This window comes from Aulonocara sp. 'chitande type north' Nkhata Bay, linkage group LG3 (genome assembly GCF_057382095.1).
Source record: "Aulonocara sp. 'chitande type north' Nkhata Bay isolate Kocher_YH1m ecotype deep benthic linkage group LG3, A_spYH_male_GT1.1, whole genome shotgun sequence".
NCBI lineage: Eukaryota > Metazoa > Chordata > Actinopteri > Cichliformes > Cichlidae > Aulonocara > Aulonocara sp. 'chitande type north' Nkhata Bay.
The window spans coordinates 18,593,998-18,612,756 of record NC_141346.1 but is presented as its reverse complement, the minus strand read 5'-3'; the positions used below and the strand labels follow the sequence as shown (position 1 = coordinate 18,612,756).

Below are 18,759 nucleotides of genomic sequence, written 5' to 3'. Positions count from 1 at the left end.
AGAGACGGAAGCCGATTTAAATACAAGAGTGTCAGGAAAATGTAAAATGAGCAGCGTTCGACTAATAATTGAATATTAGATCAAACAAAGTGAATACAAAGTGTGTTTGAATGGCAGAGATGCAGAAATGTGAGCATGTAACACAGAGCAACAGCATACATGCAAACCCTCCTGAATCTTTTCCAGGAGAATCTCGAATTTCAGTGCCCCTCCTGAAAATCTCCCAGAGCCACCATTCTCCTGAATTTCTGCTGATTTTCCACCCGGACAACAAAAGTGAAAACCATATCCCAGAACCAAAACCCAGCAAATTCCAGTTTCCAACAATGGCGGCAGCTATTTAGTTTTAAGATTACTCCTATTACTCTTTCTGGGTCACAAAATAAACTTTTAGCATATTTTCAGGTGAGAATAAACTTCAAATATCTGAGCCGGCAAGAATAGCAAACTCCCGGCACATCGTTTTCAAACCCCTGCGGTCTTTCGCTACTCAGGTTAAACATGATATTTAAGTAACTCGATAACCTAAAAATTTTATTGTTGGACTTTTTCAGTGTTTTATTTGTTCCTGAGTAAATTGGTTTTGCTGAGATTAAAGTTATTAGATTAGATGAGATTAAATAAAAACTTTATTAATCCCTCGGGAGGATTCCTCCAGGGTTGTGACACTGCTGAAAAAAACGTCAAACAGAAAACTGATTAAACAGAAGTGTGAGACGGTCAAGAATTTACGCCAGCGTCCGGTTATATTTAGATAGCAAGGAGCAGACGGCAGAGTTTCACTCCACTGAGAGAGCCCGTGACGTAATTCTGAACGCTAGACCATCACAGTCGCTCACTTACGGCCTACCCGCCTTTCGGAGGACTTGGCCCACTTAGACCACGAAGGCCGGGTCCTTAGGTCGATGCAGCCTCTGAATTTGGATAGTAATAAAAGTGACATTTAACTTACTTTAAATAAATAATTTTAAATAAATAAACACTGTAAAATTCAAGTTTTTTGTATATGTGTATGTAATCCCCCCTTTTGAACGTCTCCCTAATTCTGAGGCTTCAAGGTTGGCAAGTATGAGCAACAGCTCAGTCTGAGTCTAAACGAGTCTCACAGGCTTGCTGTGCGTTTAAAGCTGTAAGAATTACAAATTACAATTATAAGTTATCATTCTTAACTTGTTTGATCCGCTGGTCACCACAGACAAACACAAGCAGACATTTTGGATTTTTACTGTATTATCATAGTTTTAAAGCTTTTCCTGCAGATACAAACCTCCCTTATGAACATTTATACTACACAAAGTCATTCAGCAATAAACAATTGAAGACAGAAAAGTTTGTTTTTCACTTTCTACTATAGAAATTTCAGTTTTTTGTGATGATTGATGAGCTATCAGAACTTTTTCTATCATTTTATTTCTTACAGTTTAAGGAGTCGTGCTGACAGGTTTCTGTTGTTGTCACAGAGCTTTTTCTTCATCATATAGAAAAACACTTAAATATGTGACTCCTTCACAGTGACAGGATGTTTCAGTGGTCCGGCCCAACTAAAGTCATGTGGTCCCCCATGTAAATTCAGGCTGTTTCTCAATCCTGTCTTTAAGTGATGATGTATGAACCCTGCTTCCAGGTCCAAATTACTCTGCGTTTAATAAGGCTGTTGTGTTTTTAACATTTTTTAATGCTTTGTATCTTGTTCTATTTAATCTCAACAAGTCCCTAAAAAAAGTCAGTGATCACTGTCGGCCTCTCTCGGTTTTTATGATCACTGCTCATTTTAAAGCTTGGTTTTTAAAACCTCACAATGTATCTATATGCAGTAGTATATTAATAACTAACCTCATATCATGGATGCATTGTCTCAGTTGTTCTCGTGGACTTGTGATACGTCATCAGTCATCAATTCAAAGTACGCATCAAGCCAAGCCCAAGTATGCTCAAAATTCCCAGATGTGTTCTCGCTCCACTTTATCGAGCAATAAAGTGGAGTCCACAGCTACTGTGAACTTGGTGCAGCTAAATCTAACTCAAAAGTGGCAATGGCAATTTTATTTGTTCCTGAGTAAATCGGTTTGGTGAAGACTAAAGTTAAGCTTGAATTCTTACTTGGAGAGTGGTCACTGTATTTTGAATTACACCCATCATATCCCCTGATGTAAAATGTTCTGTTCTTATTTAAACAGCTGGATCAGAATTACATCTAAGATGACAAATAATTAAATTCAGCAAAAACAGCATGTTAATGCATGGAGATCCTGAAGGCTGCTCCAAAAATGATCCGATTATATTTTAAACATTTGTTCAATTCTCTTCCAAACCCCAGCAGCTGTGTATTGTAAGTTTTAGTGTCTACTAAAATACAAATAAAAGTGTTCTAACATCTCACCTGTTTGTTTTTATTCAGACATACATGTGTACTATTTTATTAATAGAGACATTAGCCTCGTTTCTGTCATGTAGTGGTTGTGCTGAAGCTTATTAGACATTATGAAACTGATGATATGTAAAATTGATTTTTGCCAAAGTGCTTAAGATACTTTTTTAATTATATATTTTTTAATCTACTACATTTGTAATTTCTATTGCAAATATTAAGCACAGTTAAATTAAGAGGGGATGGCAGTGAAAACTCTGGAGCTGTGTTGTCACCATAGAAATTGTAGAGTGATCTGCTGCTTTCTGTGGAATTCTGGACTCCCGTGTGAACTTACAAAGTCCGTACTCGCGAACAGCAGAGGCTGGTGAGCAATGTTCCCTCTAAGCTGCGCACGTGCGCAATTGCGCACTGCTGGCACGGTCTCTGCGCACAGAAAATCTGTGTTGCGCACACAAAAAAAATCTAACCTAAATTGAAATTAAAATGAATACGTCAACAATTCTGTTTTGCAGTGTTAGTCAGTAAGTGACTGGCTGCTCCCGTATGGGATTAGAACGATCCCACGTTATCCCATAGTCCAGCGATTCACATTCGTATACGCAGCCAATCGATGTCGTTGACAGGCTATGACAGCGTCCTTATGTGCCGACACCGGAGCTGATGTGGAGTGAAGCCACGTTAATGACAACGTGGACAACCATTGGAGATGTGAGCAGGACAGACGAAACAATTGATGGAAAAAGTGTGGACTTTATACCAGTTTTTAAATTGTGTTGATAGGCCACGTAAAACCAGAGTTGTGATTTTAAAAAAAGAATGCAATGTTTGGTTTCCTTGCTGAATACTATCGTTGTTTATATTTACTGCGGGAAGAAACGGTAAAAACTGCGTTTTATAAGAAAAAAGCCTCGAAAGCGCTCTCCACCTGTGAGCAAAAACAAACCCCCCCACCCCCTCTCTCTTTCCTATTCGTCCAAAAAAGTACCATGTGGACCAATCAAAAAATGATATGGTAACGTGGCATCTAGTTGTTAAGAAACGGGGGGAAATTTTAGGAGTGACGGCGGTGCTTTGAGATGTGAGAGATTTGAGACGTGTAGCGCAAATCTTGTGTAGTTAGTGTGTAGTGTAGTCAGTAGATTTGTTGTGTGTGTCAGAGCAATGAGGCGACTGCTGAACGTTACAGGTGTTACAGCAGTGCTACATCTCCTGTTGTCAGGCCTGCAGGTATCAGGCTGTTGTTCTCCTTTATCTCACAGTGGACAGAAATTATTTTTTGGAGTGGCACAAATAATTTGTGTGGCATCAGATTTGATGCAGAACAGCTGATTGTTCTGTAAATAGTTTGAAATGTTTATTTAAAAATGCATTGGCTGCATTTAAAAAAAAATAGCTGCAAAAAACTTTGTTGTTTGCCAAACTGAGTTACTTTTTTGAGGAGTAACTATATAATTATTTGCCCAACATTGGTCATTATATACTGTATTTTGCAGACAGAGAGTTACAGGACTCTCTCCCAGACCACAGACGCATAATACAAGTCAGAGCTGTATATATAAAAAAAGAAAAGAAAAGAAAAAAAGAAAGTTGTGTTTTCGAAATTGGAGTTCAAGTCATTTTTACTTCCAATAGCGTTAACATACTACACAGGCCAATGGCTAGATTTTTTTTTTACATTTTCATTGTAAGTGGGCTAAAGCAGTTTAAAAGTAGTCTAACATAAATGTAAATGCTGTAATTTGATTATTTTAATAAACCATGAAACTTGGATGGATTTGATGCTGGCGTGACCACAGTGCACACGTCTGATGTCGCTCACAGTGGTCCAAGGGATCGCTCAGGGAGTTTGTGTGTTCACTCAGACACATGAAAAATTGCTGGTGGGTGGGGCTGCTGCAGTGACCTCATTCACCCCTTCACTGTTACCTACAAGTTACACATTGAAAGTCTTGGGGGGTTGGGGAAAGGAGTTGATCACTCAAGGGTGCCCCCCTCAATTTTACCAGCGCTCCAATTTTGTTCGCATCATATTTTAGTATAGTTTCTGAATTGAGGAGAATAAAAACATATTTAACATTCGATGTAGCTGCATTGTTGAGTAGAAAGCACAGATTAAATAAAGATGTTTAAATTTAGAATAGAATAGAATAGAATAATTGCCATTATTGTCACTATACAGTTGTACAATGAGATACAGTTTTAAATTTAATTTTGGAACTTTTTTAATTTAAGAATATCTGAGCAGATGGTGCAAACAGCAAACACCTGCTGCTGAAGACACTGCAGTCCACAGGTTGGAGGAACAGACAGTGACACACAGACAGGTCGGCTGCAGTAACACTTTAATACAGAACACTATCAACAGTAATTCCATCACATGGTCACAGAGTTATCTCAGTACAGTCACAGGAACACGGTTACAACATGACAGTAGCTCCTGAGCCAGGCTCCCTGCATCATCTTGAGAAATAAAAGCAAACCATAAAATGATGCTGGAACAGACAGCACTGATGCTTTTGTCTGTCATGTGCCAGTCTCTTTGGATTTCACACTGCTGAGTTTAAAGACATATGAAATGAGCCTCCACCCTTTGCTTCTCCCTGAGCTCAGCTCACATCAGTCGTTAGGCCAGTGCAGCACCTGACTGCATGTTTGAGGCTGAAAGTTTTTTTCCTGTTAGTGATTCCATATTCAGTCACATTCCTGCTGTGTGTGCATGTCTGTCTCTGTAACAGTGACATTTGTGTCCCTGCAGTGCTGATAAATCAGGATGCTTAACCCTTTAAAACCGGTCGGAGCGGGCACGCTCCGTTTTGCATAACTATTTTTAAATCCCGGTAGCACTGCAACCACAGAAGCTAGCGCCATAATTTTTTTTGCATATGAAACCGGAGGAGTTGTGCTTACATCTTATGCCATCAGCTTGTCCTAGGTCACAGTTTCCTTCCACATATAGCTTTGCAAAAACGGCATAAAAAGCACTTGCAGCAACAAAAACATAATATTCCAGAAACACGCTTTGCCGATCCGATCAGCTGTTTGTAACACTTCCTACATCCATCAGCGTGGACTATCGCATGTCCGCCATGACCTGCCCGAAACAGGAAGTGACGTCATCAGGGCCTTATGAGCCTATACTGGTGTTTTTAAAAGTTATGTTTGACTTTATGACTTTCTGTGTCATTTCTGTGATGCTTAGGACTCATATTGCACTGCTGGAAATAGTTTATTTTGATGCACATGCTGGGGTTTTTTTTGCAAATTTGCACTATAATATTTATTTTCGTTTTTCCTGCAGTGTATAAAAATTGGTGTATTTAAAAAATAAAACTATGAAGACACTCAAAATACATTTCCTGTGGTGGGAAACTATTTTGTGCAACTTTTTTGTATTTACAGTTTTGAGGGATAAGCCTCTTAAATTTCTCTAACTAGAAATATATGTTAAAAAAACAAAAACGATTTTAAATTTTTTTGTAGTTTATTGCACTTTTTTGCAATTTATGTAATTACCATGCACTTAATGCAGACATATTATTAAAATATGTCTGCATTAATGTATATCAACTTGAAATGCTCCCAATAATGGCACTACAGCATGTAAAAATATAATATAAGCTCTGGTGGACTTCTTCTATGGTACGTCTTAAAGAGTTAAGGAGCCGAAGTCAGCGGCAGCAGAAACAGATGGAGCAGCTCAGTCTCACTGTTACTGTCACAATATTCAACTTTAAGGACACTTTCTGCAGACCTGAGGGAAATCCCAGAGATAACACTGTGTCAGGCTGCACACAAGCGAATATGCATGAATAAGGCAGCTTTTTAAAAAGGCTTTTCTACAGTAAAGAACAGACGGTGACTTATCCAGAGGGACATCATCATTAGACCTGCTCAGTCTGCAGGTTTGCTCACAAACAAGTCAACACTTTAGAACTTTCTGGGGTGTTGGTTGATTTTCTTTCTCTCTCCATTAAAAAAAACTGCCGACAGCAATTAAACTTCAGACTAATACATGATGGTAATTATGTCCTCGTGTGTAATTTTCAGACTTGGGAAAATTATGATGCAGTTAGAGAAAAAAAAATAAGAGAAAAACAAGGCTAAAAACATCCATTCATGCAGGGATTACCATAGCAACAGAGTCATTTTCTTCTGACAACACTCATGTGTTAAGAATCAGCAGCGACACACAGACAGAAAGTATTAACACTTTAGTTTGAAAATAGATTCTTTGGTTTGTTTTGCATTTGTGTGTGTGTGTGTTGGTTGTAGAGAGTACCGTTTAAATGACTTACTGAGAACAAACACAATGTTCCTTGGCGAAGCTGCTCAGCAAAAAAGGAGTTGTAAAGCTAACAGGGACGGCTAAGTATTTGAGTGTTTCGTACGGCGCTTGCTGTTTCACGGTTCATCACAGGATAGTTATCGTACAGTCACGACGCTACAAATAGAGACACAAAGCAAAGGAAACATAAAGCAGCATTCAAGCTATGTTACAAAGAAATATCAGGCACACTGCAGCTGAGTCAGTGTTAAAGCTGCCTGCTCTGGCTCTGAATCAGCTCTAATGTTTTAGAGCACAGTCAGTGCTGTGGCCTGTTGGCTCATATTCTACATTCTATGTCGCTGTGATTGTAAAGTGCATATGATACGACTTTCACAGATATTGTGTGTATAGCAAGCGAGGTGTTCAACTCTAAAGCTTTATTTGTCCCCCATGATAGACAGTACCTCCACCCCCTGCAGGAGGCTGTGGAGGCGCTGAGAGCTCCTTTAGCAGTGACTGTTACAGCCACGGAGCAGCTCCTTCATCCCCATAGTAACACTGTGACACAGATTCAAATGTACAATCTGAAGCTCATGGGTGGGTTTGTTTGTTTTTTTTTCTTTTTTCAAAAAAAAGTAGTGAGAAACAAATCTGGGCATGCATGACGCTGTTTGTGCCCGTTCAGCCATGACTTGGCGTCTAATACAGGGCTGTCCAACATACAGCCAGCGGGTCACATCAGGCCCCTAATACACTTTCATATGTCAGTTATTAATGGCCCGAATGTATGTGGGAGCTGAATCTTCAGTCCTGCTGATCTCCATGCAAACAGGGGTGGGATGATACAGCCAATCACATGCAAAGACAGACTGGGTCATACCACTGTGTCAAAGAATAACAGTAAGTTTAATGGTACCATTTATAGCTATAATTGTGGTTCACCATCTAAAGTCAGTGTGCCACCCCTGCTCTAAATCATGAATTACAGGAACTGTTAACGCTAGGGTTGCCAACTCCCTGAAAAATAAATAAGGGACACCTCGTGGCCAGGGCCGGGCAACCCAGTTCACCCTTCCCAGTGTGGTGAATTTTGTAGCTCTTTTTTTGTGTGTGAAATTATTTTTTAACCATTTGACTTGAATTTGATTTAAGCAGATGCATATTCTTTGTGATATGACCATATGGGAAACAAATGATCATTTAGCCATTTATTTTTAGCTCAAAATGACAACATTAACACAGTAAAACAGGTCTCTTTCTTAAACAGAAGCCTGTCATGCTTAACTTTTGAGAATATAAGTAAATCTTTCTTTAAAAGAACTCTGTCCTGCTTAACTTAAAATTATATAAATTAATAGAAAACAATAGAACGAAAAATACTCTTGTAACAGTGCACATATAGTGCATTTAGTACAGTTGGCTTCAGTTGAGGTATTATTTCAGCTTTTCTAATGCTAATCAGCTGCTCCTGTTTGTAAACCCACTTGTTCCCATGATTACACATCTTAACTCATCATCATTATTCATCTATGTATTACTTTTATGTATTAGTCATCTATTTGTTGTAATCATCTATCCTTGCTGTTGTTTATTACACAAAATAAATTATATTATCACACTTCTGGCCACATAGCGCTGATATTCACTGCACATGCCCATATTAACCTTAACCAGAGGGTTTAAAAAAAACAAACCAATGTTTACATACCATATCTGCTTCTGCCGTGGCCTGGTGGACAAAAACTTGGTTATGGGTTCCCCGAGCTGTCACGCCCCTCATGTTCTTCATGTGCCCCCACCACTAGAAGCATGCCTATGGAAAAAGTGCGCCGGCACACAGTGCAGTGCGCTTTAAAGGTGTTATCGTGCATTTTCCCAGCCAGGTGTTTTCCTTTTCCCATTCCTCCCTGTACTTTTGCAGCCTTTTTTTTTCTTTCTCTGAGGGGAACAAACATTGCTGCTCTAATGCTGGGCTTACACTGTGCGATTTTTGGCCCATTTTGAGACGATTTTTGAGTCGTGCGACCGATTTGGTGATCGGCCCGATTTTGGCCTTCATCGTGCATCGTGTAGTACACGTGGGGTAACGAGAAGCGATTAACACCTCACGACCAGCTCCCGATCATCAATCGCTCGTGAGGGTGTCAACACAGCCGCTCACACTGCTCACGCGCAAACACGTAAACGTCGTGTGCTTGTTGTTGTGGTCATCTGTTGTCTTCCGGTATTTTCTCCGTAAGCGACCTTTCCTCGACCAATGAGATGAGCGGTAATCTGAATTGTCATACTCGAATTGTCATAAGTGTGCTGTCAGCTCATTGGTCACAAAGCAGGAGAGGGGCTGGGAATTATGTTTTCAAACAAAGCGTTAATTCCATTAAAAGTTATAGACTACTTTTGATTCTCACTGTATTACGGGACAAAGTGCGTCCCTTATTAGCTCAATACGGGACGTGTACTTTTGTTTCTAAATACGGGACGATTCCGTTTTTTAAGGGACGGTTGGCAACCCTAGTTAACGCTCTAGCATAGCATCAGTATATAGCATAGCAAGCATGTCCAGTCAATTGTGACATGCGCAAGCAGTGCCTTCATTAGCAGCTAACGTTAGCCATGCTACCTGCCTGTTACTGACAGTGTTCATGTGCAACACCCTGATAGTTGATGTTGATGCTCCACAAACAGTGATTTGATTGGCTAACGTTGGTTTGTACTGTTAGTGGAATAAATTCAGTCTGTTCGTGAACGTGTGGAGAGTCTTTTGACAACAGTGTCTTTTAGTTTTGGTCATAGTCGATGAGAAACAGTTTCACTGTTTGCTAAAAGAGGTGGACCGTTTGGTGGGAGCAGATCGAACATGTGCTTTAAACTTACTGCACTTCTGATTGGATCTTGTTCACTGACAGAGGTGTTTAGTTATCGTCTTGTTTTCATCATGAACATCAGTGAAACTAATGTGACTCCTGCCTGTGAGTCCAAACATGCTAAACAAGTACCTCCTTTAAAGCAACAGCCATGAAAACTGTAGATTATAAGAGGAAAACTGCAGTGAAATCAAAACCTGTGGTTATCTTTAAAAACAAACCACAAAAAGAATACATACATATGAGTTTCCACCCTTTACATGTAATCTCAGCATTATCACTCATTGTAACAGCTGTTATATGAAAAAAACCAAAGAAATGAAAAAAAAAGTTTTCTGTTTAAACTCAGAGGCAGGACTTTCAGGTCAGAGGTCGGTGTTAACAGAATCATCAAGATTAAACACAGAAACAGAAATATGAGAGAAGACCCAAAGTCAAAAGCAAATCACATGTAGGTGGAGCAAACCGCCTTTTGCCAGCATTCAGTGGTGGAGCTGCAGGTGAGAAACAGAAGACAGGTGTGAGACATGATCTACTTCCTGCTTTCTACAAAGTCTCATCAACAATATCTGCATAAAAGGACACGTTCCCCTCCCATAGCAACAACCCGACACCTTCTCTATGATCCATCCCGCCTGTTCCAGCTGCTGCTCTGGGCACATTTTCATGGCACATTTTGGACCCCTCAGTGTCTGAGATTGTGTGAACGTTACAACATACGTGAGCATTGCTGCTGACCATGTCCATCATATTTTGGTCACAGTGCACCATCTTCCAGCAGGACAAAACACTGTGATACTAATTGGTGAACAGGACAGTGACTCAGTTCTCGGTCCAGTGGAGAAATCTTGGGATGGAACAGGAGAGTCACATCGTGGATGTGCAGGAACTGTGCAACGCTTTCATGTTAACATGGAGCAAAATGTTAGAGGAAGGTTTCCAGCTCCATGTTGCATTTATGCCTTGAAGGATTAAGGCAGTTCTGAAGGTAAAAGGGGGCCAACCCAGTGCTAACAAGGTATACCTAACAACATGAGCAGTGAGTTTAGATTGATGAAAACAACTTCATCATGTTTATTGTAAGTCATGATTAAACTAATTGTGCTATAACTCCCAGAACCTCGGCCTCATGTGTGCAGACGTTTTATGAAAGGGGCTCAAAGGCTGATCTTCACAAGGGGCTGTAACTGAAGGAACAACGCTTCAGGTGTCCTGCAGTGTACCCCCACCCACTTAAGCAAACAATTTAGGTGACAGTGGGAAGGTAAAACTCCCTTTTAACAGGAAGAAATCCTCCAGCAGAACCAGTCGCAGAGAGGAGCAGCCATCTGAGAGACCAGCTGAGGGGAGCTGACGTGGACAGGAGAAAAGACACGCTGTGGAAGAGAGCCAGAGATTAATAATTACTAATGATTCAGTGTAGAGAGGTGTCTAAACACATAGTGAGGTAAGAAGAAACACTCATGGGAATCCCCCAGCAGCCTAGACTGCAGCGTAACCAAGGCAACTGTAGTTGTGATTTGAGGCACACAGAGAACAGATTGTTGACGACTCTACAAACTTACCCACTGGAACAATCATCAGCTGGATGGTGTTGATGGTATCAGTATTCTCAATGTGAGTCTTCCATTGGTATCTTTCTTTGTCGACGGCCAGACACTCATATGTTCCATTCTCAGCCTGCGTCACATCCTGCAGAGCCAAGGACAAATTCCCACTGTCCATCCATCCATCCATCAGATGAAAGCGGCTAGTTGAAGATGGATACTTGTTGGCTCGATGAGACATCTTGCTCTGGTACAAAAGTACTTTTTCTCGCTTTAGGTCAGTTCTCCTCCACACTACAGCCGCAGTGGGATAATCTTTATGGACCTGACACGGCAGAATGACATCCTGTCCACACTCAGCTCTGATAATTGTCAGGGCTGAAGGAGAGAAGAGACAACACAGGACAGAATCAATCTTTTCTAAGTACATTTCAAGGCAAACGCTAACTCTCTCTCTCTCTCTCACACACACACACACACACACACACACACACACACACACACACACACACACACACACACACACACAAACCCATGCATGCACACACACACACACACTTCCTGTAACAAACCCAGGAAGATAAGAATTGTGTCACCAACTCATCACTTGCATGATCCTGAATCTGAAAATAGAATTACTGTGATTCTAAAAACAGGCCTTACTGAGAGCTGTGTGTGTGTGTGTGTGTGTGTGTGAGAGAGAGAGAGAGAGGGAGAGAGAGTGTTCACCCTGACACGTGTTTGTGGGGACCAAAAATTGGACAATTAATATACTTGTGGGGACCAACAGACCTTATGGGGACAAATTCTTGGCACCATGATTTTGAAGACATTTGTTGAGACTCAAAATGTGGTGTTAGTGTCAGAGTTACAGATAAGTTAGGGTCAGGCATTCAAACTCACATTCGCACCTATGGGCAGTTTTTTGTTACCAGTTAATCTGACTGTGTTGAAAACAAACATGGGGAGACAAGCACAGAAAGACCCCAGCCTGATGGTGGAATTAATGAAGGAACTTTAAAGTTTAAATCATGTAAGTCTGAGTGAGAGCGATAAGGTGTGGTTGGACATCAGATAATTAAATATCAACAACTTGATTGTGACAAAAACAAAAAACAAAGAAAGAAACAAAAAAAGCAACATTTTACAACTTCAACCTAAAGCGCTCCATCTATGCAAGATAGCATGGGTGCTGTGTAGGAGTAAAGTCAGTCAAGTTTTTGGTGGTGCTGTCACTTGTTTTTTGTTCTCTTTGTGGTAGAGTATCATTTCCTGTTCCTGTTACAACACACACAGTGATAGAGAGGGCCAAATGAAACTTTCCGAAGCTCGTATTGAAAAAGGGTACAGTACTCGAGGCTTTTCAACACAAGTTTAGGAGTGACGCCGTTTGCAATGTTCAGCGTGTTTGGAGTCTAAAGTCAGTGTGTTGTCTTGTGTAGTTAGTGTGTAGTGTAGTCAATTGTTTTGTTGTGTGTGTCAGAGCAATGAGTCGACTGCTGAATGTTACAGGTGTTACAGGAGTGATACATCTCCTGTTGTCAGGCCTGCAGGTATCAGGCTGTTGTTCTCCTTTATCTCATAGTGGACAGAAATTATTTTTTGGAGTGGCACAAATAATTTGTGTGGCATCAAATTTGATGCAGAACAGCGGATTGTTCTGTAAATAGTTTGAAATGTTTATTTAAAAAAACACCTTGGCTGCATCTTTAGATAAACAGATGCAAAAAACTTTGTTGTTTGCAAAACTCAGTCACTTTTTTGAAGAAGTAACTATATAAGTAATTTCCCAACATTGGTCATTATATGCTGTATTTTGCAGACAGCGTTACAGGACTCTCTCCCAGACCACAGACTCATACTCATAAAGTCAGAGCTTTATAAAAAAAAAAAGAAAAAAAAAGTTGTGCTTTCAAAATTGGAGTTCCAGTTATTTTTACTTCCAGTAGTGTTAACATACTACACAGGTCATGAACAAGATTTACTTTTAAATTTTCATTGTAAGTGGGCTAAAGCACTTAATTAAAAGTAGTCTAACATAAATGTAAATGCTGTAATTTGATTATTTTAATAAACCAAGTAACTTGGATGGATTTGATGCTGGCGTGACCACAGTGCACACGTCTGCTGTTGCTCACAGTGGTCCAAGGGATCGCTCAGGGAGTTGAAAAATCAGACACATGAAAAATTAGAGGGAACATTGCACATCATCATGAATATTAAACTGTAGTGTATATATTGTATAATATGAGTGAAAAGTAAACCATGTGACATGTAAACTTGGGTTACTAGGAAAGACCAAAATAATTTCTTTGATCAAGCATGTTGAATCTGACCAGAAAAGCCCCGAAATGAGAGGGAGCCACAGAGAGGAGGAGGATACGGGCTGTGAGGGACACACAGTGGACCAGTCCTTAGACCTGTGTGTCTCACACTGCCCTGTGATGACACTCCATACACGCAGTTTCATTAACACTAATGAATAATAATGAAAAGATAAAGTAATGAGTTACTATAGTTCTCAGTTACAGCCTCATGTTTACTCCATATTCATCTCTTTTCAGACATCAGCAGGATCGAGGATGACCCCCCCCCCCCCCCCAAGTCTGAGGATGTTCCCCACCACATGAATGGGGCACAGCTTCCAGCCCAGCTGGTAGGAAAGTCCTCCTTGGGTGGACTTCTCTGTAACTATGGACTCTGCCTGTTGTCATGGGTGCAGACGTTTCAATCCATAGACATTTCAGCCAGTGCTTTTTAAACATTAACTGTGCACATGTGCGGGATGTGAAATCTTCTGTTTCATTGTTAAATGTTCATTCACTTTGTTTGTGCTCCAAATAAATCCCCTTCATAGATGAAGCAGTTCAATTTTGTCCTCTTGGTTTGGTTCAATGCCCCCATGAAAAAACACCCTGAGCCCAACCTGCTAAATCTGGTGTGGAACTGCCACTGCTGTGAAGCTTCATCTTCATGTATCAAATTCTGTACTTAAAAAGTCCCCTTCCACTCATTTTCATGTCCATTTCCTGCACAATGAAACCTGAGGCAATGCTTAAACATGAGTCTGTCAACACCTATAAACACAACAGCCTTCATGTGCATGAATCAGGGTCTGTCATTTAGCAAAGAAACTTCAAACACTAGTACAAAAACAATCAAGCGGTCCTTCCAAATCTCATATTTGAGCGCACGGTAATAAAAACACTTGAGGATAATCAGTGCCCGTGTCTGAATCTTGACAGATGCAAAAATAAACAGAAAACAAAACAGCAGATTTTTAGTTAGAGAAGTGAAGAAAATGCTGTTTTCATTTTCTTCCCAACATTAGAAGAGTCTAACATGATGCACACGTGTAGAAACAGACACATATACCTGTGCATGAACACTGCTGTGCAGACAAAACACACGATTTCCATCTTTCTCATGCAAAAACTCACCTACAGATCTTGTAAACCGGCAGAGAAGAATCAAAGCCAACACAGCTTTGCTGAACATGGTTGTATTCTCAGCAGTGGAGGTGCAATGCTCAGAGCTCCTTAGTCCTCTTGGGTTTGGGGGATATGAGCGCTCATAGCAAGAGGACTGCAAGGGTACAGACCTTTATACACTTGAGTGTGCTGACAGCAGTCATGTGCTCATGTTGCGTCTGGCCCTCACTGTCACACTCACTGTATCCACTAACACATCCACCCGGCTGAGCAGCTGCACACACGTGTCTACACTCATACATGCAGCTGCTGAGAGTGACGTCAGGCTGCAGGTCAGTAACCATGGTTTCAGGCGACGCTCTGAAACTGATGATTCCAGCCAAAGATGTCAGGTTATTGTTTCCATGCAGAATCAAGACTGAAGACAAATAAATCCACTTTCTGTTTACATAGTGCTTTACTGTAATTCCCATGGTAATGCTGACTTATAAAAACAAAGGTGATCCATCAGTCCAGATGAATAATGTGAGCTCATTTAAGCGCACGTTTGTGTATTCAGAGCCATGAATGTTGATGTACTCTGTCCACTGATGACTAGTCATCCACACACACATTCACACACTGGCGATGGCAAGCTGCATTGTAGCCACAGCCACCCTGGGGCACACTGACAGAGGCGAGGCTGCCGGACACTGGCGCCACCGGGCCCTCTGACCACCACCAGTAGGCAACGGGTGAAGTGTCTTTCCCAAGGACACAACGACCGAGACTGGCAGAGCCGGCAACCTTCCGATTACAAGGCGAACTCCCAACTCTTGAGCCACGATCGCCCCCCATATAATACATATATTAGTAATTATTTTAAATGATTGAATATTTTAAATAAAAGTACAGTTATGAATCAGTTAAACAGCTAAGAGAGCGGGGTGAAATAAAGGCTTTAAGTCTGAGGCACCATGAAAGCGAGTTAATAGAGAAAGTTTAAACTCATGATTAAAGCTGGAGGACTGATGGATGGGGAGCTGTGTGTGAGCACTCCTGCAGGGATGGGGCTGCTGGCTGGAAGTAATTACTGAGGTTGGGTCAAGGAGATCGATCAGAGAGACAGTCTGAATAAACATCAGCACTTATTCGTTCAGTTTTATTCACATAGCATCAAATCAAATCAAATCAAATCAACAGTTCATGCACTTTATATTGTAAAGACCCTACAATTACAGTTAAAACTGCTGTAACTAATGATCTACATGGAAACACATCTATGGAGAGGAAATCCACCTGCTGAGGGTCACATCTGCATCATTGTAGCTACAGTGGATGTTTCAGTGTCAGGACTGAAGGTGGAGCTTTGTGTGTCTCAGGGTGAGCCCGCAGCAGCTGCCTCCAACCGAGGACATGCCTCCATCACTCTCAGCACTGGAGCCCCCCAGGGGTGTGTTCTGAGCCTGCTGTACTCGTTGTACACATATGGCTGTGTGGCCACTACCAGCTCCACCACCATCATTAAGTTTGCTGACGACACCGTCGTGGTGGGCCTGATCTCTGATAACAACGAGACGGCCTACCTGAAGGAGATTAGGAAATATATATTTATATATTTTTCTTATATATTTGTATATTGTGTATTTGTGTATTGTGCATTTTGTTGTACAGTTATTTTATTTTTAACTTTAATATATTTTATTTTATTCCTTCCTAGCTAAATTTACCCTTCATTTTAATTTTCATATTTATTTTATTATCCTATTCAGTCTTTTTTTTTTTTCTTTAGGTCACGAGCAGTTGTCTAAGCATTTCACTGCATATCGTACTGTGTATGACTGTGTATGTGACAAATAAAATTTGAATTTGAATACTTTACCATCTTAAATCTAACAAATTCCTTCATGAATTACATTTAGTCAAAGGTCAAAGGTCAAATGCTTCTTTGTCTTTCTCCACAGAACCATTTCCATCCTGGACCACAGCTCTCCTGGCTTTTCTTGTTGTTTCTGGAGGTCTTTTATTCTATTTCTGGCAGTATTTCATGTCAGGTGAGTGTCTCCTACTACAGACAGCTGTCTGAAACATGCTAACACTGAACCCTCACACAGAAAGTTTATGGCCTTTTTATCTAATAATGACAAAACAACGTCTGAGCCATGATCCTCATGTTGCTTTTAGAGAAAGCCATTAATACTTTTTATCAAGAGTAATATTACTATTATAATGATACTTCCCAGGTTATTGTCATGTGTTTTACAAGAGAAAAGGCATTTCTCTGAGCAATTCTTTCTTTGCTGTCCACCCACAGATGCCGATTAACATATACAATAGAAATAGAACATATAATACAAATAGTACAAATAAATAAATGAAGACAGAAAACAGACAAAATATGGAGATTTGAAACAGAGATCTGTGAAAAAGAGCTATAGCTTAATATGCAGGATGACCTGATGTGCAAAAAATCATTATTACTATTCAAAGTGGGTCGGCTGTTCAAGAGTGATGGCAGTGGGGAAGAAGGAGTTGTTGAGTCTGGATTTCAATTCAATTCAATTTTATTTATACAGCGCCAAATCACAACAAAAGTTGCCTCAAGGTGCTTCATAGATACAGAGAAAAACCCAACAATCATATGACCCCCTATGAACAAGCACTTTGGCGACAGTGGGAAGGAAAAACTCCCTTTTAACAGGAAGAAACCTCCAGCAGAACCAGGCTCAGGGAGGGGCGGGGCCATCTGCTGCGACCGGTTGGGGTGAGAGAAGGAAGACAGGATAAAGACATGCTGTGGAAGAGAGACAGAGGTTAATAACAGATATGATTCAGCAGAGAGGTCTATTAACACATAGTGAGTGAGAAAGGTGACTGGAAAGGAAAAACTCAATGCATCATGGGAATCCCCGGCAGCCTACATCTATTGCAGCATAACTAAGGGAGGATTCAGGGTCACCTGGTCCAGCCCTAACTATATGCTTTAGCAAAAAGGAAAGTTTGAAGCCTAATCTTGAAAGTAGAGATAGTGTCTGTCTCCCGAATCCAAACTCCAAATTTCACACTTCTAAACCTTTGTCTCGAGGGCAGAAGTGTGAACAGTCCGTGTTGGGGGTGTGTGGGGTCTTTGAGGATGGAGGCAGCTCTCCTCTGGACTCTGCGATGGTAGATGTTCTGCAGAGAGGGCAGCTGAGTCCTGATGATCTTCTCCACAGTTGTTATCACTCTCTGCAGGCATTTGCGGTCCATAGCAGTAGTGCTGCCGTACCATGCAGCTGGTCAGTGTTCTCTCTACAATGCAGCAGTAGAACCTGCTGTAGTCCTTGTGGGTGTTTTTGACCAGTCAAATCTTTGTATTTCACTCTCTTCTCATTGTGTTTGCTGTTCTCTCAGGGTGTCGGGTGGAGGTGGAGGAGTCTGTCTGGTTGCCCTTTAAAACCACAGCTCAGCTGCCTGAAGACACTCTAGTAGAGTGGTGGCACCGTCCTGAGAAGCCTGACAAACAGGAGCGGGATTATAGAGACCGAGTGAAGATGAAAGACGAGCGTCTGAAAAGCAGACAGTTCAGCCTGACCTTTAAACGCTCCACAGAGAGAGACAGTGGCAGATACAGCTGTGTGGCCTGGAGCCGCGGACACGTAATCGGATGAAGAATCGTGCTGCTCACAATTACAGGTGTTTGTTCATTTTCATTTGGTTCTCTCTGCTTTCACTTATTATTTTATTGTATTTGTGTGTGAAGGTGTCGTGTCTCCTCTGCAGGGAGAGATCAGCACATCAGGAAGAGAAGCAGCTCCACTGATCCGACTCCTCTGATGGCTGATCGATCAATTTGATCTGTGTGTTCTTTGATTATTGATCAGTGATGTCAGAGTGGAATCAGTGTGATGATATGAATTCTACTGTAAACACTTATTCCTTCATTTTCTCCTACTGATCACTTTATGTCTTTACTCTGTAGTCATGTCCTGTTTAAAGCTTTGTGAGTGTCGGGTAAGCAGTGAGCAATCTGCATGAGTGGGAGATGTGGACGCTGTTGCAGGAACGCTGTATTTTATTTATTTATGTGAGTTTAATCCATTAAATTAATAAAGAGCCACTCTGATGTTCTTTGTGAGTCTTTCGGGTGATTCTGTTTTCACATGCAGCTCAGCTGTTACTATGAGTACAGCATGAAGAAGATAAAAGGAGGATTAGACATCAGTTGGTAGTTAACTAACATACAAAGTCCTGCAGCTTCCTAACCAGCTGGTTTCAACAAGTCTCACCTGTGAGGTGGACTGTTAACACCTCCTCCTCA

The 18,759-nt window shown here is 40.9% G+C and overlaps 1 protein-coding gene and 1 long non-coding RNA gene across 3 annotated transcripts in view; one reads left to right on the top strand and one right to left on the bottom strand.

Moving 5' to 3' along the window:
* LOC147334334 (uncharacterized) overlaps positions 1-18,551 on the top strand; it is a 43,360-nt gene extending 24,809 nt beyond the window's left edge. Inside the window, exons 3-6 of one of the 2 annotated variants that reach the window (XR_015126075.1) lie at positions 13,614-13,705; positions 16,424-16,513; positions 17,853-18,134; positions 18,222-18,551. This is a non-coding gene — a long non-coding RNA (uncharacterized LOC147334334). The remainder of the gene's footprint in view (positions 1-13,613; positions 13,706-16,423; positions 16,514-17,852; positions 18,135-18,221) is intronic. The other variant, XR_015126076.1, reaches the window with a different exon arrangement.
* Positions 9,523-13,519, bottom strand: LOC147334335 (uncharacterized). Its single transcript, XM_086287750.1, has 4 exons — positions 13,483-13,519; positions 12,261-12,408; positions 11,068-11,417; positions 9,523-9,996 (listed from the first exon to the last, which is right to left on the bottom strand). The coding sequence occupies exons 1-4, from the start codon at positions 13,517-13,519 to the stop codon at positions 9,899-9,901; spliced, it is 633 nt and encodes a 210-aa protein (XP_086143876.1). The 3' UTR covers positions 9,523-9,898.
* Positions 18,552-18,759: the final 208 nt, after the last annotated feature.